The following is a 25,446-nucleotide window of genomic DNA, read 5'->3' as shown; positions in this document are numbered from 1 at the left end:
TGAGTTCAGAGAAAAAGGAGCACTTGAGCAGGAGGAGGGCACACCTCAGAGCTGTGGAGAAGAGAGGCAGCAGCATAGTGCTGGTTGCTTAGACTGTGCAGCAGTGGGAATGTGGCCTGGAACACATCTAAATGGACCTACCCAGTATAATTTATCCCTACTCCTTACATGGAGTGTCCTGTTACTTGTGGAAACCTTGCTGTCCTGCTGTCCTGATATTTGTTGTTTGGGCTCAGCGTTTTATTTAAATTTATGGTGTGCAGTTCTTACCTGTGCTGTGGAAAGAAGGATATTCTGGCAAACCTCATAGACTCAAAGTGTAAGGTGATAGCTTTGGAAAAGTTTATGCTGTGCTGTGTTCAGGCTTGGTAAGAAATAATTCCAAAGATGCTTGTTACAATTCTTGAAAATCATTGTGCTAGAGATAAGTAATATCTCAGTAGTTAGTGAGGAACATTGGGTAAATAGAAGTTACAAAGGGAGTTGTAAGCAGAGACAAGAGGTTCAGGTAGTTAGAAAGAGGTATTTAAAGGGAGAAGGCCAAAACTGTGGTTTGGGGAAATGATTTCTGTAAATGTGAAATAAAGTGAAGAGATAATGTGAAGCTGACGTGAACGTTTAGACATGATAATCAGCTGTGTTTATGGGTGAGGTGTGCAGGCTTCGGACAAACTTGGCAAGTATTGTTTGTTTGGCTTTTTCTGAAAATGGAAAATACAAATGAGTTTTATCATGAGAATGTAACCACAGCCTGAACTGTGGGAGAGGCTGCTGTGCTATCTAAATGGTCAGTTGATGTCTCTATGAGCTCTGAGGTTATTTGCTGCTACCCTTCTAGCTTTGTGTTTTTTTCAAAACTGAGCTCGCTGTCTCCCTGTGGGCAGGAAATAAGCTTTTTTTATTGACTTGGTAGAAGTTTGGGCTTTTGAATGTGCTGCTAGTTGTTATGTAGAACAACAAGCAAAAAAGGTGTCTGTTTTCTCGCACATTCCTCCCCCTGCCTTTGCTGGTTTCCTGATTTAAGAATAATGTAGCGTTTCTAGAGCTCTCTTACTTTGTTACTGAGAGTTGGGGCGGGGTGGGGGGGAAGGGGAAGGGAACGATGCTTTGTGCTTTCTCTCCTGCAGTGACTTAAGAGAGGTCACTTCCTGCTGCTGAGCTTCCCTGAGTACTTTGGAAAGCTGAGTACGTGCAGTCTACGCCAAACTTGCAGAAAGGCTTAAGATTTCTTTTCTTTTTCTTGGCCTTAATTTAAGTATACAGTAATGACTGTAGCACACACAAAGATCCTTTTCTCCATGTTACACTTGCAGCAGCTTGGCTTGCAAATTAAGCAGGTATAGAAATAACTGCTTTGTCGATTAACTTCATGGTGTCTCCCCGGTTGAGCCACGACCCTTCTCCCACCTCTTTTTTGTTAGTCCAGGGCTAGCAGTGAGGAGCTCACCAATAAAAGAAATAGGTAACATTTGTTTCTCTGCAATCTGTAGGTAGTTGAGTCCTCTTTCCCTACAGGTGTTGCCTGTAGGACTGTTCTGGGTCTTGACTTTCTGTTCACCTGCTTCAGCGTGGGAGCAAGGGAACTGTTGAAATTGAAGTCTAGTGATGTTTCTTAGTGAGGATGAAAGAGGTACGTACTTCCAAACTGGCTTACATTTTTGCTTCTACTGAGGAGTAATGAAAGTTAGGTTGGTTGTTTTGGGCTTTGGGGTGGTATCTGCATTGGGTTTTGATTGTGGTTTGTTGTTTTTTTTTTTTTTTTGTCTGTCTGTTTTGTTGTTGTTTTGGTTTTGAGGAAGGCCTGTATGAGATTACCTTACAACAAAGATCTTGGATAAACACAGAATGCTTAGAAGTTAAAAGACAGCTGACTTCAATCAGATAGCTATTTGATGATCCCATAAAACTTATAAGTTCTCAGTTTTCTTATAGACAGAGAAGAAGTGTGAATAGCTTCACTTTCTTTAGAGGTGTCCTTTTTAGGCTGTCTCCTCTGCTGTCCACACATGGCTTTTCTGTCGCCTCCTGATCCAGCTGCTGCAGGCTCTGCAGTGTGTCCACTCAAGCTCACTTAACCTGGAACAGTTGTTCCTGTTCCTGTTTTTCGCTGGTGTGCATTGAGTTCATGTACTCATAATATTCTTTCTAGGGAGTGATGCTCAGCTTATGACAAATGGTGGTCTTTGACATGCTTAAACTATCTAGCTGTGATTCCTAGAGCTTCTTAACTGGCTTCAGGTAAGTAATGTTAAGACGATCTCCTAAGTTTTGGTTTGCTTTTGTTTTCCCTTTGTCAGGAAACAACTAATGGGGAGGCCCTCAGACCTTCTATTTCAGGCCTGCTTGCTCAAGCAGAAGCTCTCTGTAACTTGCTTGAGTGGGAGGAGCTGGAGATGCTGGCTGTATAGTTTGCCTTTTTTTATGCTAATACAAGCTCTTAGTTGTTAGATGTGCAGTCACATATATTGCGCATGTACTCATTCTTCACATTCTTTATAAATGCATACATCATGGTGTGCTTGGGTACAAAGTGCCCTCATCCGATTATTTGCTTCTTGTTACGGAATCTGGGCTGGAGGACTCGCAGTATAGCAAAATGCTTCTACTCTCTCGGCTTGGAGCAAGAGGATGGAAAGGGACCTGGGAGCTGACTCAGTAATACAACTGTACCCAAAACAGTGATGACTGGATTTCTCCAGTTGAGCCATTCTGGTCTGTTGAATAGCTAACATGCATTTTAAACATTTTCCATATACATATTTAACTGATGAAGCCAAATGGCTGTTTGTGTGGTGTAACTGACCCCCTCCCTTGCTCTTCTTGAGAAAGCACCTGCTGGAACTGAAGGCTGTGAATAAACAGGGTTCATTATCTGCCAGGAAACTGACTCATTTTTGTGCTTGGAATGCATTAGTATCAAATCCTTCCCCTGTCTTCCTGAAGTGGGAGGGCTGGGGTAAGTGACTGAACTGCCCTGCCAGGCTTCTGTTGACCTGACTCTCTTCTTTACTCCTGCCTGAACAAGGGCATTTTAAAAGAAATGACTGATGTGTGATGGCACCTCTGTTTTCATTGCCTTAGAAGCCTATAGAGGCAACAGTATGGCTTCTGCCCCCCCTCAGGAAAGACACCTCCTCTTCAGTTCCCTACGGAGAAGCAGGAGCCCTATGTAATTATCCCAGAAGCTGACGCAGATCTGCATGCGTGGTTAAGCAGAGTTTTCTGCTGTCCACGCAATCTGTGGTGTTGGGAACTCCCAGAACGAGGAGAATTTGAAGCAGACATTGTACATACAAAGGTAGGTAGAAGGGCCCCCAGAAGAGTAAAATTGTCTGCAGGCTGAGGGAGTTCATTGTGTTAGCTATGTTCTGGCCATGCTTTCAAGCCTGTTATCATAACTGTGATGACTATGAACTGGTTGCCTCTAGCTGAATTTCTGATATAATTGCGTATTGTTAAGGATCTAGAGGAATGCGATGTCTGTCTTCAGCTTGGCTGAGGTACCTGCCCCATTTTGAGCATTGTAATAAAACTGCCACTGTAGAGCAAAATAGTGCGTGGAGTAGCTCAAAATGATTTAAATTTCTCCTCCCCTCCCTGCCCCTCAAGCATTTCCTCTGTAAAATGAAGGTGCAAGATCTTTCGTTGTTCTCTTCATGTTAGAGTTATTGCCAAACTAATCAGGGCTGACATAGATGCTCTCGACCATTTCAGTGTCTATCATGGACGCATCCTTCCTCTTGCCTGTTGACATAATGCATTAATCATTTCCTGGGTGCTGTGTGATGAGGACCTCTGCATATACTTGCTCGTCTTTTGTTCTGATGCTTGGCCTTTGTCAGCAAGCGAGGTAAGAGACCTTGGGTCGTCTTCCTCTGGGCTGCTATGATAAGCTCCAAAGGTGCAGTGTAGTTCCTGCAGCATCAGGTGATAAATGGAAGTTGAAGTTCCCAGTCCAAGAGCAGAGGTGCAGTAATAGCACAATTCATCATGTGGTAATACTTTCCAATTAAGTGGGTAAACTTTAAAGAGTTAATGATGTTCTTGAAACTCTGCTACCTGCCTTACAATTAGAAGAATCCTGGTGCTTGTTTCTGCTGTTTGAACTCTTACCTACGGTTCTCTTGTTTCATGTAATTGTGCTCCTTTTCCCTGCACTCCTTCCCAAATGCACTCCTTCCTATTCTGGCTGGAGACCTGACATGCTGTCTGGTTTTTGACTGAGATCCTGATGGCTTGTTTTCTACAGGATTCTTGCCCAGAATCAGTGAAGGAGTGGGGAAGTTTTCTTGCGATAACTCCTGTCTTATATATAAAACTTGCTTCTCTCAGCTCCACACCTTCAGCTGGGAAGGATGTCTTCTCTGTCCCTGGCTGCCCTTCAGAGTTAGTACAAGTTCTTCGTCACAGACAGACTGGTGTTCTACAAAGGACATGCTTGTAGTGTATCTGTGATCGCATATTGCGTTTTTGCTGTGACTGCTTTCCCTAAAGAAAAGAAATTTTCTTGCGAAGGGCCTTAATTATGTGGAATAACTTCTAAAAACGCTAAGGTGATGAAAAGAATGCCTAACAGGGCGTTGATACTTGTAAGAAAGCCAGCTACCAACTCTCATTCGTCACTGAGGATGAGTTGTGGAAAGAAGTGAACAGGGGGATGAAGGAGCTAGCTCAGAGAACTGCAAAAACACTTGTTGAGGTTTTCATCAGTAATGGAATTCTCAGAGTATTTATGTCTTGGAAATGGTTACAACTGTCGTAAGAAAAGTTTGGCTTTTATTTTTTACTGTTTCTGTTCCTTCTAATTATCATCTTCTGACCTGTCTTTAATTTAGTTTTGATGCTAGGCTAAATATGCCTAACCACAATCATGTGAAAGCTGAAACAGTCTAGAAATGTTAGCTTAGAGGTATCAGAGCAGATTATGTTAAGGACTTAATTTTAGAAATCATCTTTTCAGGCAATCTTTAGAACTGCATACTGATTGCTTTTTTATTTTAAGCTTGAATATGAAACTGGTGATAGCAATAGTGTTTTTCTGTTTGACAAGAACTACAAAACTCTTATGAAATGAAGCTATGAAACAAAACGCATGATGGTTTCTGTGTACTTGATTTCAGTTTGCCTTTTGAAAGTAGTCAGCAAAATACAGAGATGTCTGAAATAATTTTTCCATATTCTTCTGAGACAAGGAAAGGGGAAGAACCCCCAATCTACCGGATTGGATGGGTTGAGATTTTTATTTAGAATAGTTTTCTTGTGTTCTATGGAGGCTATAATTGATCTTCAAGAATTAATTGAGCTTGTTAACAGTTAATGATTGAGTTTAGGATTTGAGGGAGAGTGGTAGCAGTGTTATTGGGCAGCTGGAGAGCATTCAGCTATCTTCATGCTTCAGCTTTCTTGTCTTTAGCTTAAACATTTCCTTGCCGTAAGAGAAAGATGACTGAAGGGAATCTAGTTTTAAATTGTTACTGTTCTTTACATTTATATAAGGAATCACAGGAGCGCCTCCTTAGGGATGACTGCTCAGGACAACTGACTGCTGGCTGTAAATTGGAGGACTGAAAAAGGGATGTGATATGAAGTAGTGCAGTAATTTCCCCTCCAAATGGGCAGTAGGGAATACAAAAGCCTTTCCAGGGAAGATACCAAACCAGAGGAGGAGATCACAGAAGCTGCCAGAGTTGTCAACATGCTTCAGCTTTAAAGGATAAGGACTAATTGCTCTGTCTTAAGCTCTCTTCATAGCTGGAGGCTGGGACTAGGGGAGGGGTGTGCTTGCTGTCCTTGGAGTGCTTAATTTTACTGGTTTGCTCTGGTTATTGGTATGCAGCAACAGCTTAAGAAGATGGCAGCTGACTGAAGAGCCTTTTGATTTTAAAGAAATTAAGCATCAGTGCTGTTTGCTAGCGCCTTCCTTTTGGATGGGGAGGAAAGCCCTTCTCTCAGTGTCACGTGGAGTAGCAGCACTCAGTAATATGTCTGCTGTGACAGCGAATCTAATATGTGGTGTAGCAATTGCATATCCTTAGAAACTGTTGCTGAGAAGTTAAATTTGCTGCATTTAAGTATCTTCTCAAAGCTTGCCGAGATGAATCACTCTGTCCCGAGAGGCTTTGGTGGTGATCCTCACCCTCACGGGGAGAGTGTGGGTATAGTTCTATGACTGATGTGCTGTGAGAAGGTTGCCTTATTGACTTTTTCCCTTGAGCTGCAGCTTCAGGCATTCAGCTGCTTCGTTCCTGAGGCATTTCCCTTTTCTGCTTGTGGTGTCTAGTGTGCGTGCACTCTCTTTCTCTCTTCTTTACCTAAAGGTGTCCTGTAACTTCAACCTTGCTTCCTTTCCCCCCTCGCTGGTGATTGCTGCTATTTGCAGACCAGAGATAACTGAGCGAATGTGGAGTGCCAGTTCCATAGCTACTAACGTCTGTCACAAGAAGAAGTCTGCTGAGATCTTAATGCTGCTGAACAGAGACAATTTATATCTTCTTGTAGTAATTTTAATAAAAAAAAAAAAAAAAAAAACCAACAAAAAACTACAATCCCATTCCTCCTATTTTAGCAGGCTGGGCCAGAAGTATTTCTCAGGGTGAACAGAGTTGAAGCTTCATCATTGTGGCATTGACTGACAACCTGGGGGATGATAATGTGTGATTTTTCTTCCCTCCCCTACCCTGGTGCGCGGGGGAGGAGAGTGGAAATTGCAGTTTCTCTGCTAATTGTACTTTAGATGTCATTTGTGACAATTTCATATTGTCTAGACAGAGACAGTGGAGCAATCATTTCCACAGAGCGTAATGTTAGCCTGTTATATATCTGGGTAGCAAAAATGGCGGGTGTGGGAGAGGAAGGGGGTGCTGTAAGCTCCAGAAGGGATTTGAGAGTCAAGCATGACCTACTGAAAGGTTTTCAAAGGAGATGAGAGCAATATGCATTTCTGTTCTCTCTTTGCGTGCTTCTCTGTTGGAAGCATAAATGTTTACAGGGTAGCAGTTCCCTATAACGGCAGCTTCTGTTCATCTATGGATTATGTTTGTGTCCTTAAAAGAATTGCTCCCAACTTCAGCATTTACCATAGTAGGATGTAGGGATACCTTACACTTTGGGTTTAATGCAAACGAATACTCTATCTTCTGGGACTTTGGGTGGCAAAAGCTATGAATGTGGCACCTAAGGCAGAGAGCAGCATGACTCACTTTAAAAACATTTAGCTGTGCCTTCTTGAGGGACAGTAGGTTACACTACCAGTATCACAGATGGGACACTTTATTGATGATTATAGCGGTGTATCTTTTATTGAACCCATTTGTTAGTACCAAATGCATTTGGATCTGTAACTTGGGCCTCAAGGGCTCAGTCTAGAATGAGTTGGTTAAATAGTAGATTTTGTGTTTAGTACTCTGATTTCAGTACAAATTTTGTTATTCTCGAGTGTGTTAAGCACAGGGATGGTCTGTCTGGATCTCATGATTCCATGTTGCCTTGTTTTGCTTTGTTTTTCCTACTGTATGTATTTATTAGCACTGTATGTATTTATTGGTTACCCGTTCATTGCTCTGTGATCTCAGAGGGACAGTTATAGGGCAATTAAGAACGACTAATTAGGCTTAAATTCAGCTATAACTTTTAGCAGTTACTGTTAACTGTTTGTCCATGTGATCTGAATGTGGCTCTAATATGTGTCTTATGTGCTTCAGTGTGACCTAGTGCAGGAGCCAAGGTTGGTCTTGGCAGGCATGGAAGGCTCTGCTGGAAAGGCCCCCTTAACTGAGGCTGCTTAACGCAAACAGTGCAACCTCAGAGAGGGTCCCAGGGAGCGCGTTTCTTGGAGTGCGTTTGTCATCCCACTTCCATTTCAGTAGTTACAACCCCGTAACTACTGGTCTTCCTCGAGAACCCTTCTGGTGAAGGAGGTGTTCCTAAAGCAGCAGCAGCTCCTGTTGCTTCATGGGGTGGAGTTGCAGGCTGTTCAGGTAAAATCAGGAGGCCATGAGTCCTGTAGGAAGTCTGTTTACTCTTTGTAACTCTTTGAGTATTTATTTCAAGTGTCGGATGGGTTGTAAAGATGAGAACTGTATATTCCCCAAAGTGCTGTTCCCAAGCCAAGCAGCAGTACTTCTGGGCAGACCCACACCAAGTTACTGTGACATGTGCCCTGCTTCTACTTCCACACCCTCCTGGTGCCCTTTGGCTGATAAACTTTTTGATTTCCTTCAGTGCATCTGCTGGCTGCTTTCTAAAGGTGATCCCTCTAAGTTGATGTTGCTCTTGGGCATTGACAGCCTTTCCAAATGTGAAAAGATAAACATGGCTGGAGAATAGCTGGAGACTCCTTTCTAAGAGAGCCTGCTGGGCCATGCAGCGTCTCCTGGTCATCTTCCCCTGTGGCTCTGATTTTACTGTGTCGTTTAATAGGTAGATCCTGAAAGGCTGGGAAGGAGGGTGGCATGTGTAGTGTATAGGTGCCAAGACTTTTGACAGGTATGATAAGTTTGATTTGTGTGTCCATTATCAGGATACTGTAGGCATTGCAAGGAAATGGCATCAAACAAGCCAATTGTGCTGTATGTAGGTATGCTTGCAAACTGCTGGTTTTGGAGTGCACTGCATGAGCAGCTCTGAAGAGCAGACTTCTAAAAAGTGTGTTGGTGTTGCAGTGGCAGAAACCCAGTCTCTGAACTCTGAGCCAGTGGTTTAGAAAGGGGCCAGCTGGCTGAATAGGTAGAATATTCCTTCTGGCTAGTTTTAATCTGTCTACCTTTCCCCTGAAAAGGAATAAAAGCAGTTTCTGTGTGATGCAGGTGGTAGGAATACCTCTTAGGTATAGGACTTAAGGTATACTTCATAAAGCTGATGCACTGTTTGTTCCGGATTAGCTGCTTTTACATATATTGACATATATTTGGAGCAGGAGAGAGGGTTTGGTAAGGCAGAATTGAAGTGTGATAACTTTCTAGGGAGTCAAGGGATTCCCAATATCCAGAAGTATTGAAGGTTAGAGCTTTTGACTTAATAACCTGGGGAATTAATTAATCTCAAAGTTTAAGAGATTTGATAACTGTTCTTGAATAAGACAAATGGTTGCCAAGCAACTTAGTGCCAGAGAGGACAGGATTTCTTGCCTCTGTAGAGTACCAATGCTTTGCCACAAGTACTGAGTCCCGAGTCTCTCGAGCTGACACATGGCTTTCCAAGTAACTGGAGTGATCTCTTGTTGTTTTCTGTATTCTAGATTTATAACGTAAAATGGAAATCTCTTTTTTAATTGCTAGAAGGCAGTAAAAAGCTGTCTTGACGTTCTGATTGGGAGGCTGCTGCTGGAAGAAATGTCTCACTTGCATTTCTACTGTCTTTATCTGGCTAGAAATGAGAAGTTGGACATGGATTATATCTGGTCCTTCTGCCTGCTTCCTGTGTTGATGCTTGCTTTTCTGCATTGCAAATGCTAACTGCGAATTAGGAGTGTGGGGCTAAGACTATGTTCAAATTTTTCTTGCCAGTTGTGTGTGTGGGCGAATGGAAGAGACGTAGTGTTGGACCTCTTTGACTTTCAAACCACAACAGTTTTCATTAACTTACGAAGACTGGAATACAAAATTTAGCAGGAGTTCCAAGGCAAAAAGACTTGAAAGGGAACTCAGCAGCTTTATGAACTTTGACAGCTGATTTTTCCACTCTCCACACCCGCCCCAAATCATCTCTGTTGTGTTAATCTGATGGCTGGAACAGGCTTGAATGAGTCAGTCTTGAAACAATGCCATCCTCTGCTTTATGACAAGAAGCTAGAGAGAGGTGCATGTAGAAGCCAGGGTGGAGGACATGTTCCTGCTATATGCTTTTGATTAGGCTGCCTTCATGAGTCAGACTTGCTTCTCACATATTCAAGGTGTCTGGCTGCATTTGCATACATTTACTTCTTGAGCGAATATTTGATATTCAGCCCTGTGGCTGATTAAGATACAGAGGAAAGGAACATTTCTTTTTTGTAGCTGAAAACCTCTCTTCCTGAGCTTTGAGACTAAGATTTAATATATTACTGTGAATAAACACCAGTGGTGCCCTTCAAGTCCACATGCTGAGGTGTGTTCTTTGTCCCATGCTCCTTAGCTCATTCCCTGTGCAGCCACCTTTGGTATGTAAGATTTTGACAGATGACCAGTGCAGCATTGGTGTTCATGGACCTGACAAATTGGGATGGCTTTTCTCCAAGGAAGAAGTAGTGTCTGCATCTTTCTCTTGAAACTTGGGGGTGGTTTGGGGCCATTCTTTCTTATTCGAAGTGTTCTTTCTCCTGTGCACTGAAAATAGTACACTTTGAATAGCTGTGTGGTAAAAACACTTATGCCATCAGTGAGTAGTTCGCTCTTGCAGAATTCTCTGTGCCGATGATAGAAATAATCCTAAGAGGTTTCAGGAAGTAGGGCATAAATAGGGGGGGTGTTCCTGAATGGTCCTTGACTTCATAATTTGTTTTTTCTTTCTAGGAGGTTGCTGGAGTCTTCCCTCATTTCACTATCTCGCTATGATGGAGCAGGGTCCCGAGAACATCCAATCTACCCAGATCCAGCCAGGTAAGAGTCAAATACAATGTGAAGGCAATTAAGTTTCATAGACAAAAAGCATTACTTTGGTATAACTCACTGAATCCTTTGGGAATGGTTCTAGTATTGAGCCCATCTCCTCCTCAATGGCTTGCTTTGGGAGCAGGGTGCAAACCAAAGGAGAAGACACTATTAAGTCTGGGAGAGAATGAGAAAGAGAGGAAGAAGTTCTTGTTGAAGTAAGCACATAAGGATTCCTGAAATCATTTGGGATGGAGAACACTACATGGCAAGCATTTCCAACAGTAAATGAGATGATATAAATAAGTGTTAAATCTCTTTTGAAGAAAAATAAATAAATAAAACCAAACAGTCTATTCAGAAGTAAGGGAGAATACAGTGAAGGCATTTGCGAGTTGGTGTGAGCAAACAACACGCTTGGAAGAATGAAATGTGACTGTAAATGTATCTGTATGAGAAAGCATAACCTGGATGTTACTTATACTTAACTAGGAACAAAATACTGACAACTATTTCTGAAGAGTCATGAATCATTGACATTAGACATAAAACCACCTGGAGTGATGCTTACTGTCTAGAAGAGGTGGGAGTGTTCAGAGGACTAGAAAAAGCAAACGTGGCAGTTAACAAAAATGGAAAGGAGTGATCTTTGGAGTTTCTACTTAGTGTATTAAGAAAGCAACAGATGGGATAATGTGACCCACAGACTCTGTCAGAAGAAATAATGGAATCATGAACAGCAAGCAGCTTTGGAAGCTTTCAAAGAATAAATCGTGACAAATAAGCTTTCTTTAGATGGGTTTGACAAAGATATGAATGAGAAAAATCAGTAAGTATAAAATATATCTGGTTTAGCCCCTTAAGGAACCTCTAGTATAGCTGTGTTAATTGAAGGCTACTAGGGTTTATTGTAAAGGAGAGTACAGGAATACAAGTATATGACATTTAAATATTGAAGTTGTTGAGGGAGACTTGTTGGTTTTAGTTTTGTTTTTTTAAATCTCATTCTGTTTTACATCATTAATGACACAATCTGCATTTTTATACAGATGATGCTCCAGGTAAATGTTCTGAAATAAGGGGCTATGTTGCAAATTTACCACACGGTGTAATTATGCTCATAATGACTCCTAGCTAACTGTAGATAAAGCCTGTAGAGGTGAAAGCTTATATTAGGCTCTTTTTACCATTTATTGTGAAGAAAGTTGCTTTGTAAAGATAATTCAGAGGCTCAGGAATGGTGTAAGTGAAACTGTTTGTAGTGAGGTGAAAGTACAGCGGAGTGAGCTACCTGTATCTAAGGTCACTGGGACACCAACTTAGGGAACTGCAGAAGGGCTTGGCAGCTGCATACAGAATGATGCTGATAAATGTAAACTTTTGAAATGAAAATTGTTTAAATGGCAGGTAAGGGGATTGATTTACCTGGAAAAATGGAAATGATATTTTACAAATGTTAATTAATGGATATTACTACATTCGGGTCAACTCAGGAATGCCAAGAGCTGCTAAATGGCTGCAAGTGCACCATTCCTTATTTCTGGAATGCTTAATCCAAAGCAGGTGGATTTATTAAGCAGAGGTTTTAAGAACTGATTCTGGCTCTGTGGGTGCTGCTCTTTAAAAAAGAAGACTAGGAGGGCCTGCCTAGGTTTTGGAATTATTTCTTTTTTTTTTTTTTTACTTCTGTCAGATCTCTACTGTGACGAAGCTTAATAAAATGTATGAAAAGGGATCACTGCCTGAGACATTTCCTAGGATAAGCAGGATTGTTATAAATATTTTTCTACTTGAAGCCATTTATGAACTGATATGATGCTTTTCTTGGGATAAGTCAAGTGCATATAGGTTGTGGTAGAAGCTATAGTGGCTTGAGTTTATAAGGAGCTTTGGAACAAAAGTCAGTGTTGAAACCTCTGCTAAGAGGGTTGGTTTTGTAGAATCATAGAAGCATTAGGTTGGCAAAGACCTTTGAGATCATAAACTCCAACCATACCTGTCTACTACTAAATCATGTCCCCAAGCGCCTCATCTACTTGCCTTTTAAACACCTCCAGGGATGGTAACTCAACCACCTTCCTGGGCAGCCCATGCCAGTGCTTGATCACCCTTTCAGTTTTTGTTCCAGTAAGGGTCACCATCCTTTTCAGAGAATGAGATTCATAGATGCATAATCAGCATGAGCTGGAACTTCAAGTGGGATAGGATCAGTCTTCCCCATAAACCTTACTGGTATGCTAGGCTAGTGGGACCTTTGTAACCGTCCCTTTAACTTGTTGGAAATCGGGAATGTAATTAAAAGGAATATTATTGCATTTTGAGTTCTTTTGAAGCATCATAAGTTTATAACAAACTTATGACTTTCAGATGTTCTTAAATAACAGAGTGGAAAAGTGAAACAAAGGTGAAATAAACATTCCTCTATATATGTCCCTGTGTGTATGTGTGTGTAGGTAGGTATTAAAAATATATATACCTCCTTAAGACCAATCTGTCTCCAGTGGAGGTGTTGTGGTTTCTTTGTTGTTTTTTTTTTTTTTTTTAAACTCCATGATCTGAAGAATTTATTTTTAAGAGTGTGTGTGTGTTAGCTTTGTTTCTTCATCTACTGTTTGTACTGGTGCTATATTTGAATAACCTAGGTCAGGAGTGAGGCAGGAAGAACGTGTTTTTTTAAGTTCCTTCGGATTTAGAATGAATATTCTGATGTAGAATGCAGCAGTTTTTCTGAGTGGCCTTGCTGAACTTCTCTGAGGTCAGCTTGGCTGTTCTGTCATTCTGCATGTTTTCCATATGTACTCAGCTCAAAAAACAACCTGCAGAGGAATTAAATAAAGCTGTCATCAAAGAACACCTTTCAAAATTTTTTTTATAATAGAAATACTCAAAAAGATGCTCCCAGGCCGCATATGTAAAGCGTCACAAGGGTGTTTGGTAGATATGTCTCCAGAAAAAACAAGACTGCTAGAAAGTCACCCAGAAAGGGACCCTCAGGCCTGCGAGTTGAAGGTGTAAGTGGAATGGGAGGGACGAAAAGTTGGTGTCCTTACCAGCATTGTGGTCAGCTGGAGGAAATTAATGACACTGATCAAGTAACCCCTTTAAAGCGTGCCTGCTGAGAGACGTTAAGAAGGGTGAGCTGTAATGAAGTCAGCAAACATCCTGGCATGGTTGAGGGGTGGTGTCACTGCTTCTGAAATGTTGAAAAGCTTGGGGGTCTGCTGAGCAATATAGTACTCTAAGTGCAGATAGACCAGTTCTTGTGGCTGTTTTGGGGAACTAGGTCTAGACATTCTCCGGTTGATGTTCTTGTGATTTGTTTTAAAATTTACTTCCTGAGAAGACAGTGAAATGGGCGAGGATGAAGAGAAGCAGCCTTTGTCTAAAAAATTGTCATGTTATCCATAGGTACAGCTGGCTGGCTTGGATATCTGGCTGTAGCTGAGGACACTGTGTTATGTAGTAGCTTGCACTTTAGTGTTCATGTGGCCATTTAAAACAAAATACTTGAACTTTACTAATGCTAGCAATATAGTTCCTTGCTGCTGTCCACTTCTCGGTGGTCAGCCAGCAGCACTGGGTGCCTAGGGAATGCACTGCTTCTTGATGACATGGCTGTTGGATGAGGCAGAAGCTGTTTGGCTCTGGTTTTTGCACTGTAGCATTTATCCCACTCGGTGCCTTGTTTTGAGGCAGTCATGTGGCAGCGTAGCCTCTCCTCCTCTGAACCGTCTGCTCCAGTAAAGGGGGTCCAGTCACCACAGAGACAAGGTTAATTTATCTCCTGTGGTGCTGTAAGATACAGCCTGCTGCCCTGTGTTTTGCAAACTTAGTTTAAGAATTACTGGATAACCTCTCTCTGTGTTTTGCTGCTGCTTTATTAGAAGCACAGACAATAAATAAATGGACTAGGCAGCTTTCTGTGACTGGCACGTGTTTAGTGAGCTGGTAGACTTTGGTCAGGGGCTGGTTTATAGTTGTGTACAATAGCTGAATGAACTAAAGAGGTATGTTTAATGTTAACTGGTGTTTCTTAAGCTGCTTTGCAGCCTTCTCCTCCCTTTAGGTCAGCTAAAACTCTTATGCTGGCTCTCAGCTGTGGTTCCTATTCGTGTTCATAACTGTATTCCAAAGACAGATACAGCCTGACGAATACAAGTTTGGGGCTTTGTTTGCCCTGCATGCACTCATCTGCAAAGATTAATTCTTTAGCCATTTGATTTGAATGTATTTCTTTCTGCCCTTCTGTATTTTATCCCATGCACCTTTCTCTCTGTATCAGATTTATGCTGCTCTTCTCTTTGAAAATCTTTTTCACAGTCTATGCAGTCTACATGCCAGATTCAGCTTCCTGACAGCACACGGTATCTTGTTGTCCATTACAGCTGCTCTTTGTTGCCTGTTATTTCTTGTTCTTCTAACAAGCATCGTGTTTTTCTTTTCTTGTGATGTGCTGCATAATTTGAGAAGACTAAATATGTGCAAAACTCGTTCTTCATATCCTTCTGTAAAACCCTCCCTTGGTGTGATATTAGCAAAGAAAAATGTTTCATGATTACTCTGCTGGACTACTGAGGCCAGTGTTCATACTTTCCAGTGTTGCCTTGTTTCCATATTTCCTTTTTTTCTCTATAGGCGCACATTATACTGTAGACTATTATGTAGACATTATGCTGTAGGCTTATACAGAGCTTTTGACTTATGGAAAAGGCCAAAGAAGACAGCAAGTCCTCATTTATTAAGTGCACTGCTGTAATGCCTTGCTTTTTTATACTTGGCCTATTAAGTCTTCATGAGAGTAGCAAGAAGTGCTTGTTTGTATAGTGAAGCCTTCTATGTTATATAAGCACAAACAGCTGTAACTCATCAAAAAGTGCATAACAGATCCAGGAGGAATCCTAAACAAACCATGTGTATGGTACCCTTTTGCTGCTTATTGACTACATTTTTAGACCCCTGAGCCTGTAGTCTGTCTGCTGAACTTGCCTCTTTACCAAGATGGCAGCCGTTCTTGCGAACTTCTCTTTTGCTTATATGCTCTGAATATGTGGTGGAATGGGAGACTGAATATCCTTGATGGGTATCTGCAGCCAAAACAACATTAGTACATTCTATCCTTTCGAGAATTAGTACATTTTTTTGTTCTGCTCTAGGGAGCATTTACTAGAAATACTATTAAATGCAGTTTTCCATTGCAATCTGACTTTAGGGACAGTAGTGGAACACTTTATCAGACATGGTCTGATTGTTTGCTGCTCATACTGTTGTGGGTATGAAAGCTATCTATATATAAGCAAAATCTTATTCCCTATACATTCCCATAGAATCAGCACAGCTCTGGAAGGGAAAAAAATTAAGAAGTCTTCTAACACTCATTTTATCAGAGTTGATTATGGACTTGTATTTATGTCACTGGTTGTAGTGCAGCACAGTGGAACTGTGTGGTATTGGTCGCTGATGATGGCTGACACTAAGGTTCACTGTAAAACAAATCTAGCTTGAAACTCTGTTCTGAAGATGAGTGGCATGCCTTTAAGGTAGACAAGCCACCTTTTTATGACTGCAAATGAGTATATTTTCATCTCTTGACTACCCCCTGGAATTCACTATTCCTTTGAGTTTTTTTTGTTTTAGACTTCTTTTTTTAAGGCTCTTCACAGTTTCATTTGTATATTAAAAATTTGGGCTGCTCTCTCTATTAGAAGTACCTTCTCTGTAGTACCTTTGCAGGAAATGAGGTTATGTTTTCATGACCCTGCATCGTACCAGCCTGGTAACTTGAATTGAATGAAGAACAAGCTCAAACACATGTATGGAATGAGAGGTGGGCTAGATGTTGAAGGAGTAGACATCTTAATGTCCAGTTGCGGGGAGGTGTGGGGTGTATTTTCATGTCCTCACCCTAAATTAGAGTTTGAGTCCAATACGGATAAGGCTAAAGAAATGATTATTCAAGTATCTGAGATATCTGGACTTTAAGTACTATGTCATAGAAAGCATGTGCTAGGAGCTATGGATATATGCGTGGCAGGAAAAAGAGCATTTATACCTATCTAGTGTGAAGGAAGGAGGTAATATTAGTGTATGAGAGTTGATGCAGACAAGGGCAAATTCTCTCTCAGACATGAGAGAGAATTAAGAGTTAATTGCAGAGGAAGGTTTTCCTTTCAGTGGGATGCAAAGCTTTTAAGGCTTTTCTTAACATACACCCACTGGATCTGATAAAATTGCCACTACATGAAATCCCTACCATTTGGATTACAAAGTAGTTAAACAAAGCTGTTTAACATTTTTTTCTCCTCCTTGATACTTCATGGTGCTTCATAAGTACCCTCAAAACAACAGCACCTTCCTTCAGTGTTTATTTGAACACTGCTGCTGTTTGGCATTGCAAGCAGAGTTCACATTGGGAGTGGGCTTGATTCTTGTCAGGGATGCTTGCTGGAGTTAGCTGCGTATACCAGTAATAAATGGAACAATGGACTCCATAGAGTCACGAGAAGCAAACTTCTCTTTGCTGTGGATGAGCTTTTTGTCTGTAGGTACTGTGTGGTGCTTCTGTTTGCACAACAAGGGAATCAAGTGGGAGTGTAGCATATAAAGGGAAAATTACTTCTACTTGCTTGCTTTATTTACTCTGTCTTACTCACGAATAAAATGCAAACAGCTAATTTTGTGATATGCTGCTACTGTCCTGACACTTGGAGCTCAAAAGGAAAAATAAGACTGGCTGTCATTCTGTACTTGTGTAACGAGTGTCTGTAAATCTGTGTCTTGCTTAGATTGTCTCCTGCTGCATATTATGCTCAGAGGATGATCCAGTATCTTTCCCGGAGGGACAGTATTCGACAACGCTCTATGAGATACCAACAAAACCGTCTCCGTTCTTCCTCCTCCTCTTCTTCCACTTCAGAGAACTCAAGCCCATCTGTAGAGGGAAATGATCTGGAATTTGAAGATTTTGAGTAAGTGTGCATGCTGCCTTGCCCTCTTGCTTCAGACTTATCAGCACAAGACTAGTTAGTGCCTTCTTACTGTTTGCCAATCAAAGACACTTCAGGCTTCCTGTAGGATCAGGTTAAGTCATTCAATCAACAATTACAGCAGCGATTGCTACAAATGGGTCTTGTAACTTCTCTTAGGAAATTTAAGGATACTTTAGGCTACCTTCAACACATAAGACTATCTAACCAGATTTAAAAGTCTGGTTAAATAGCGAAAAGGGGAATCTTTTTCTCCCATGGAACAGATGAGGAGCCAAAAGTTTATTAGAGCCATCAAACATTGAGATAGAACAGGAACCACTGAGGGGCTTTGTAGGACTTGGTTCTTTTTTCTGAGGCTGTAAGAGACAGCCAGACATGTTCTGTTACTTTTACTTGCTCTGTCTGTACAACTTTGTAAAATTAGCTGAAGTTCCTAGAACTGGCTCTTTTGGAAGACGTGGTGATTGTGAATCTGTGCTAAATTAAGGGTTAGTTTTCTGCAAGGAGAGCAAAGGGCCTTGTGTCAAAGTGAGGGATGACTCCACATCCAAACCTTAGAAAAGTACTCCTGTAAGCCACTATTTCCTTCTGAGTGGTTCTCCTGACAAACTTTTTAAGTCAGCTCTCCAGCGTAAGCTTCTGGACTTTCAGTTATACCCAGTAATCCCTGCAAAGAAATTTGCAACCCCTTTGCAATAAACGGAAATATAGTAATGGATTGTTTAGATGGCATAGAGACCAAAACCTCAGCAATTTAGGTTAAAATCAGTTTTAGCAGAAAAGAGAATATGACCTTTCTAGTCTCTTTTCAGCCATTTCCTTTTAAAAATATGATTTTCCTAGGCTACCTTAAGTATTGTGATTAAAACACGGTATGATTCTGAGGACAGTCATAGAAGTAGTGTATGGTGGTAGCGTAGTTGGGGGGGTTGTTTAATGGGAGCTGTGAACTCAAAAATCTGGGTTTATGTTGCTGCTGCCAGCAGAGGATGCTGTCAACTTTGCTACTATCATAACTTTCATGTTCACTTGCTGCAGTGGCACATACTTGAGATGGCATATTATTAAAACTCCATGTCCTTTGTGTCAGGGTGAAGTCCTTTTATGGACGGCACTGATAACACTAGTTATTTGCAGAAAAGCAAGTGATTAATGCCTTTCTGACTTTTTAAGTGGTAGTAGACTTTTTTTCCCCCGTAGAAGATTGTTCTATGAAACTGTTATTTCATGCTCCAACACTTAGATATTCAGAAGTGCAGGGTGAGTGAATGTCTTCCCTGTCATTGTGGCCTTGTTGGTACAAATGAGGGGAGATAATGCAGAAGATTCACTGCCTAGTAGCTTCTCCCAAGCAGCTTTGTGGCCTGGAAGAGTAGAAATAGGGTGGCTGCTGGGCCCATTTTTGTGAGGCAGGTGAATTGCAAGCATAGACCTTAATATTTCCATTATCCTATTTCATTTGTCTGAAGTGGCTTGTTCTGCTGGGAAAAGAAAAGATTGCAAGTTCTTCATTTGCAGAGCCAGGCAAATACCTGCAGAGAAGTGTGTTCCCCTGCAGATAATGTTCACACAGTAAGAGCACCTAGTCAGGGAAGCAGTTCAATCAGCCATGCTAAGGTTGTCTTACATTTCATAGTGAGCGGAAAGAAGTATTTATTCCTTACTGTGTGGTGACTGAATTTATTGGTAGAATATTTCATATTGAACCCTGGTCTGTGCATTCCAGACATGCTGTTTCTTTCCTTCTCTGCTTCATTATTTCTCCTCGCTGATTAAAGGAGCTGCTGTGTGGGGGCCCTTAGAGCTGGAAATTGTCTCATGACTCATTTGATTTCTTCTGCTGACACTTCACAATGAAATCTCTTCTACAGAGTTCCTGCTTCTCCTTTTGGCTCCTGTACCACTCCTTTACTTGCTCATCTGGGCAAAGTCTTGTATTTCTTTCTTGCCCTGATCTAAATGCTCTGACTTTGCTGCTTCTTCAGATTGGGTGTAGGACAGGGAGTTGCTAATGTGCTCATGCTTTTCTTCTGGAATCTAGCAATTTTTTTTTTTTTTTAATGTAAAAGCCATAGCAAATTGCCTTTATGCTTTATCTTTCTAAACTGTTTTATGTAATTCATAAATGTTCTCTTCTTTCATTTTCTTAGAGATCAGGAGAAAGGTGTAAGGGTCATTAAACATCAGTTGGTTTTACGACATATAGAGCTCTGGTCAAGGAGCGAGCCCTGTGCTTGTGCAGAGTGCCTGGGAAACAAGCCTTCCTCAGCTCTCATCTTTTATAGGGTTCTGAGGCTTTTTGTCCTCCTTGGAGTTTCCTTATGTCATCTTTTCAGCTTTGTTTACCTAATGACCTAGTAAGGGGCATGAAAAACTTGATCTCTGCATTCTGTGTCAGCATATGGCCTCTAAATTTAAGCTAGAGCCGCTCCTCTTACAATTTCTCCTGAGTCTCATTTGAATTAATTTATAAATGTGTTTAGTTTGTGATCACAATAGTTGGTCTAAGAATGTGAAGTAGTGGGTTTTTTTAATAGGTATTAGTAATATCCTTCTATTACACCAGTTTTTATGGACAGTAGAGGAGGAGGGAAACATATGCTATACCTGTATTATTTGGTCTAATAAGACGTTACCTCTCTGCATGCGCTGCCTGTGTTTAACCTGTCACTGTTGTCATCTTACTGCTTATTGAATACAACTGGCAACTGTGAACTTAGTCATATCTGTGTGAAAGCATTTAGTACAGTTTTTAATATATATATACACACAGATTTTAATATTAGGTTATTAAGAGATAAATTGATATGAGTGGGTTTTAAGGTTAGCTTTAGCAGAATTGTAAGTTAAAATGAAAAGTCATATTCTGGGATAAGAATCTCTGGAGAGTGATGGTCGCTTCAGTCTTCCAGCATAACAGGTAAAAATAAATTTTTTTTTTTTTTTTTTATAGACAGGTCATAGATATTGAACTTTCTAATTTCAAGGTCTTTTTTTCAACATCTTATGTTTGGATCGCATAGCAAATGTAGATTTTTAGGGCTAAGCTATCATTTCTTTTGACTTCAGTGAGTTTGAGTCTCTGCTGGAGACTTCCTTTGGTGTAGAACAGTTCTGATGCTGGAGACTGGGTGATACTCCTAGGATTCCTTGGATAGCTCAAAGATGTTTTTTTTCTTTTTTATCTGTAATTCTAAGTCGGTCAGAATGTAAAGATGTATCTGCAGATGAATTCTGACTTCATGGCATGGGGACAAATACACAAATATAGACTGATTTTTATCTGTTGGACTGAAAAGCAGTTATATAGTAGAGTGCACCAGCTTGCTGTTTGAAAGCCTTGCTCAAATCCTTCACTAGTTCTGTAAAGACTTTCAAGCCAAGGCTAGAGGTGTGACTGTGGATGACTCCTCTATTTGCTTTTGAGGGTGGGTTGCCTGGTAGAATATAGATATGAAGTGGCTTGGAGATTACACTCTTTTAATGTTTGCAGCTTTTCCCTTTTATGTCCTCTCCTTTTTCTTTCTTCCCAGGAGGATCTATGGTGGGGTGGATCCATTCAGTTGTGCGATTGTCATAGGCTAGGAAGGTCTTTATGGACCCCACACAGCAAGAAGGGCTTTATCTCACAGGCCTGAAATCATATTTTGATGCTTTATCTTTTTAATTTCTTTTGAGACACCACTGACCACTGAGACAGAGAACATGAGCGCTGTAGGATTGTTTTACTGAGACTGTAATGGGCATCCCAGTTTTGTGAAAGCAGGCTCTTGCTTTGCAGACATGATGAGTGGCTTACAGGATTCAGGGCGACATTATTTGGCTTTATTTGTCAACTTAAAATCCTTTCATTTAAGGCACGTTCTCGACCAAGACTTGTAATTTCTCAGATGAGCGTCTCGCAGGCATCTCTTCATAAGTGCATTAAGGCACATGAGTATCAGCCATGCCTGTCTTATGCCATTTTGGGTTGCTTTATTGATACTGTTAAAGCAAGAACTGCTGAATCTTAAGTTCCTGCAACGCAGCCTGTCAGCTGACAGTCACTGCATTAGAGCTGTAAGTTCTTGAATATGATTTTCATTTATTTCAGACAATAGTATGGTAGGTTCTGTTTGGCCTTTTCCATAGGTTAAGTGTTTGGTTTGGGAATCTTGATTTGTGTCATGTCAGTGCTCTGCATCAGGCTGGCATTTTGGTTTAACTTATTTATTAAGGAGACAAGTGCATGGCTGATTAGGCGTTCATGTGAGATAGCCAGGCAATCGCCCTTCTTCTGGAATGCCTTCATTTAAAATATCTTTTCTTGTCAGCTTCTTTAAGAACCTATACTTTGCAGTGGTACCTGAAAATATTAGTCGGCAGCTGGCAGGGAGCAGTTGTACCTGAACTCATGTAATGCAGTGAGGGAGAGAAAGAGAAACAACAGCTGCGGCAGTGCGGTTACTCAGCAGTGAGCACTTGGGTGGTAGGTTTGGGTTTGGATTCTGTTCTCCTTCTTGCTTCTTGAGGGCAGTAGTGGAAGTGGGTTTCAGGAAGGGAATTGTGTGTCAGGGTGAGAATAAGCAAGTGGTTTGCTAAATGGCTGAGGAAGAAAGAGATTTTGGAGCATTTGAGTGAGGAGAGAGAGGTTGGAGGTTACCATTTACTGAAATTACTTCTTCCTTACCCTTGTGAAGGAATCCCATGCTTGTGTTTGAATCCAGTCTCTGTCTTTTCAGACTCTGTATCATTGTTTGCTAGAGACACAGAGCAGTGGGAGCACTAATCTGCCGAAATGCAATCAATTCACAATGCTCCTGCTGGTTTCCCTTAGCGCACCAGCTACTAAGAGCGCATGTAGAATTCGTACTCTTTGTACAGCCAATCTTGGTCTTTACTGCTCTTCTTCCCAGCTGTACACTATGCATTTCTGTATTTCAGTGTTTTTTGCTTCCTGTGACAACCTTGAGCCGTCTGCAAAAGAAACTCCTTCAAATAGGAGCCAAGTTTTCTTGGCAGGAGAAGGGGGAGATTGAAATGGCTAAAGTTTTTTTGCAAGACTTGAGATAAGTATGGACTTTTGATTTATAGCTCCAGAACAGTGAGACAGGTTCTGTCATTGTGCAGACAGAGACACAGGGAATCCCAGAGATAAGGAAAGAGGATTACTCTGCAGAGTGACTATAGCTTAAGCTGATGCCTCGGGCTGGATGAGATGCTGAGTGCTAAGTTCTGATAGAGCACAATGAAGGTGGTAAGAGGGATGGCTTGATCAATAGTAGCCTTTTTGGTGTAGTAGTAGAAAGATAGCATATGTAAACTGCGACATTTCCAAGAGCAATTAGGCTCTTTTGTAACTTTTCTCTTTGCTACCCTGATGTTTACACTTGAGGTTAACAAAAGACATGGTGAGAGATGTGAGAATCTATATGGGCTTTTCACGTCACTTAAATGCAGGTGGAAATAGATTTTTAGGATCCATGACACGTCAGTATGCTGCAGAAAAAGCAGAAATTTCTTTCTGAAAGTCTTAGTTGGGCCAATTTATCTGTCTCACTTGAGCGGCTACAACTAATATTCTTGCTAGCAATTTGTTATTTGTGTTCAGATCAATATATTAAAAGCAGGAGTGCTATTTGTTGTGCTTACCTCCCTTTTCTTCCTAGGGCCCCTTTATCTGTGGCTTTGATGCTAGTTCCTCTGCCGCTGGTTCTTGGCTCTTGTGGCTTTGTGTCATTGTTTTTGATGAAGATGTATCTTCTCAAAACTGACTTTCAAAGCAGACGGAAGTTGGTGGTCACTATCTGTTGTTTTTTACTTATTTGTTTTTTTGGAGGTTTTTTTGTTTATTTTTTTTTTTTTTATTCATCTCTTTTACAGGTTTCTGGAGCAGTTAGTACTGGCATTTTGCTTCCAGAGAAATAGCAATTTATGCTAATTATATTCATCATCATAAACACGGTTGCAGGCTAAGAATGCTAACAGGTCCTGGATGAATGGGAATGATATTGAATCTACTCTTTGAACTTCATTTTTCAGAGATTAGTGAGAGTTTTAGCATGGCTTGTGATCTACTCATAGTAGCCTGCAGCTTCATTTTCCCTATTCTTTTTATCTTTATCTTTTGTGACAGTCTTTTATATTCCTCTTATCTTGGTCTTAATGCTTAATAATGCTGCCTGGATTCAGTGACAGGCAATGGCTATTTCCTTGCAGCAGTACGGCAGGATATTGCTAAACTCTCCAGCATAATGTTGTTCTGCCATCAAGTCACATTCCAGCAAGGCAAGTGTCTTCACAGCCAGGCGGTGAAAGAGTGAGTGCCGTTGGAAAGATGCCAGTTGCTAGAAAAGTTCACGTCATGTCCCATACTGTTGTTTGTTTGGGCTTGTAAAAGCAGTTTTGGTGTCAAGATGGATGTCTTGAGGTTTTCTATTGCTTACAAACTATGTTCATTGTTTTCTTTTTTGTTTTTATTTAGTGTCTGTGAAACTCGAGTCAAAGTAGGTCACCTAGTAGGTAATGTCTGGAGTTAATGAGAACGATTAGGAAGCAAGCACTTATTAGTTTGTTGCTGGCCATGCAGAGCAGGCAGTGGTTAGTGTTCTTCAAGCCTGTAGGTCTGACACATGAGAGGTGTTTGTGCAGTTACTTTTTAATTTCTGTTTCTGTTGGAAGAGCAGGAGCATAACAATGTGATATATTAAAAAAACAACCAACCAACCAAACAGAAAAGCACTAACAAGAAAGAAAGAAAGAAGACATTTGTGCTTACTTTTGACATTTTATTCCAGTGTTGAAGCCTGATGGGGCAACTGATTATGTTTGCTTGACAAACTGTTTTCAGTGAGTACCAGTTGTGAGGTTTGTAAGTAAGTGATTCTAATTAGCCATAGTGATATTTTCTGTGATCATGCTCATATTTGGATGAATGTTTGTAAATTGCTAGTTAATGGATCTCAAAGGAAGGGCAATTGCAGTACTGAATGCCATGTTTTTTGTTGTGGGGTTGGTTTTTTTTAATTGTTTGTTTGTTTTATAAAACACTGAATACAGTGGTTTCCTTAATACTTGTGTACTGGGTCTAGGCTGGGAAGTAGGCATTCTGGGCCTTCCTCTGGCCTCTGATGTTTCTGTTTTCTAATTGTTCACTGTAGCTGTGGAATGTATCAGTCTTACCCTAAAAGGTGTTATCAGTTTGTAAGCCCATGAAATGATGAGGTCATTAAAGTAGAGACAGCTGGATACTGGGCTAGATAAGAGTGAGTGCTTAATTCTAGTTCCAAACCAGTCTTTCTCTGAAGCAATTAATCCTTGGTATTTAATGGGCAAGCACTGCTGTTTCTCTTGACCAGGTGATAAATTCTCTCTTATGCAATGTTTCACTGAAACACTTGATCTTCTGAAGTGCCATTTTTAATCTTGTAAGTACCTTTTCCCCCCGAACAACCCTCTGAGAGGTAATCAAGGCTGGGTTTTTTTTTCCCTCTGGTCAGAAGAGCCATTAGGAACTCAGCAGTCTACTGCTTTATAGCAAGTTTTAGCTTATAAATAGATATAAGTTTTCCCTGGTGTTCCTTTGAAAAAGCTGCTAGTGAAAGACTGGCATTTAGCCTTCAAAAGAGCATAGGAAGATGGAAAGGCACCATGTCTTGGGTTACTTGCCCAACTTCTTAAGCAATTACTGTATTAAGCAGCTATATTAGAAATCTATTATTCTGGATCCTGTCTGTCCAGCTGGGCAGCATTGCTCTTTGCAGTTTCTCTAATATTTTTATTCTTCAATTTTGTTTGGCTTTTCGTATTGTATTTGGGAGTTTGCTCCACAGTCTTCATACGTTTAGTGCCAGGAAAGACTTTGTGTAGCAGATGCTTCTTTTTGCTTAAATTTTCTTGTTTCTCATTGTCTCCTT

The 25,446-nt window shown here is 40.9% G+C and overlaps 1 protein-coding gene across 4 annotated transcripts in view; it reads left to right on the top strand.

Moving 5' to 3' along the window:
* Window positions 1-25,446, top strand: part of AMBRA1 (autophagy and beclin 1 regulator 1) — a 133,195-nt gene that overhangs the window by 23,383 nt on the left and 84,366 nt on the right. For all 4 annotated transcript variants that reach the window (XM_054067702.1, XM_054067701.1, XM_054067703.1 and 1 more), the window contains 2 exons: window positions 10,488-10,574; window positions 17,348-17,530. In XM_054067702.1, the coding sequence (XP_053923677.1) occupies window positions 10,488-10,574; window positions 17,348-17,530 (270 nt within the window). The remainder of the gene's footprint in view (window positions 1-10,487; window positions 10,575-17,347; window positions 17,531-25,446) is intronic.

The sequence above is a fragment of the Cuculus canorus genome, chromosome 5, assembly GCF_017976375.1.
Source record: "Cuculus canorus isolate bCucCan1 chromosome 5, bCucCan1.pri, whole genome shotgun sequence".
NCBI lineage: Eukaryota > Metazoa > Chordata > Aves > Cuculiformes > Cuculidae > Cuculus > Cuculus canorus.
The sequence above is the reverse complement of the archived record's forward strand: the minus strand, read 5'-3'. Positions and strand labels throughout refer to the sequence as shown.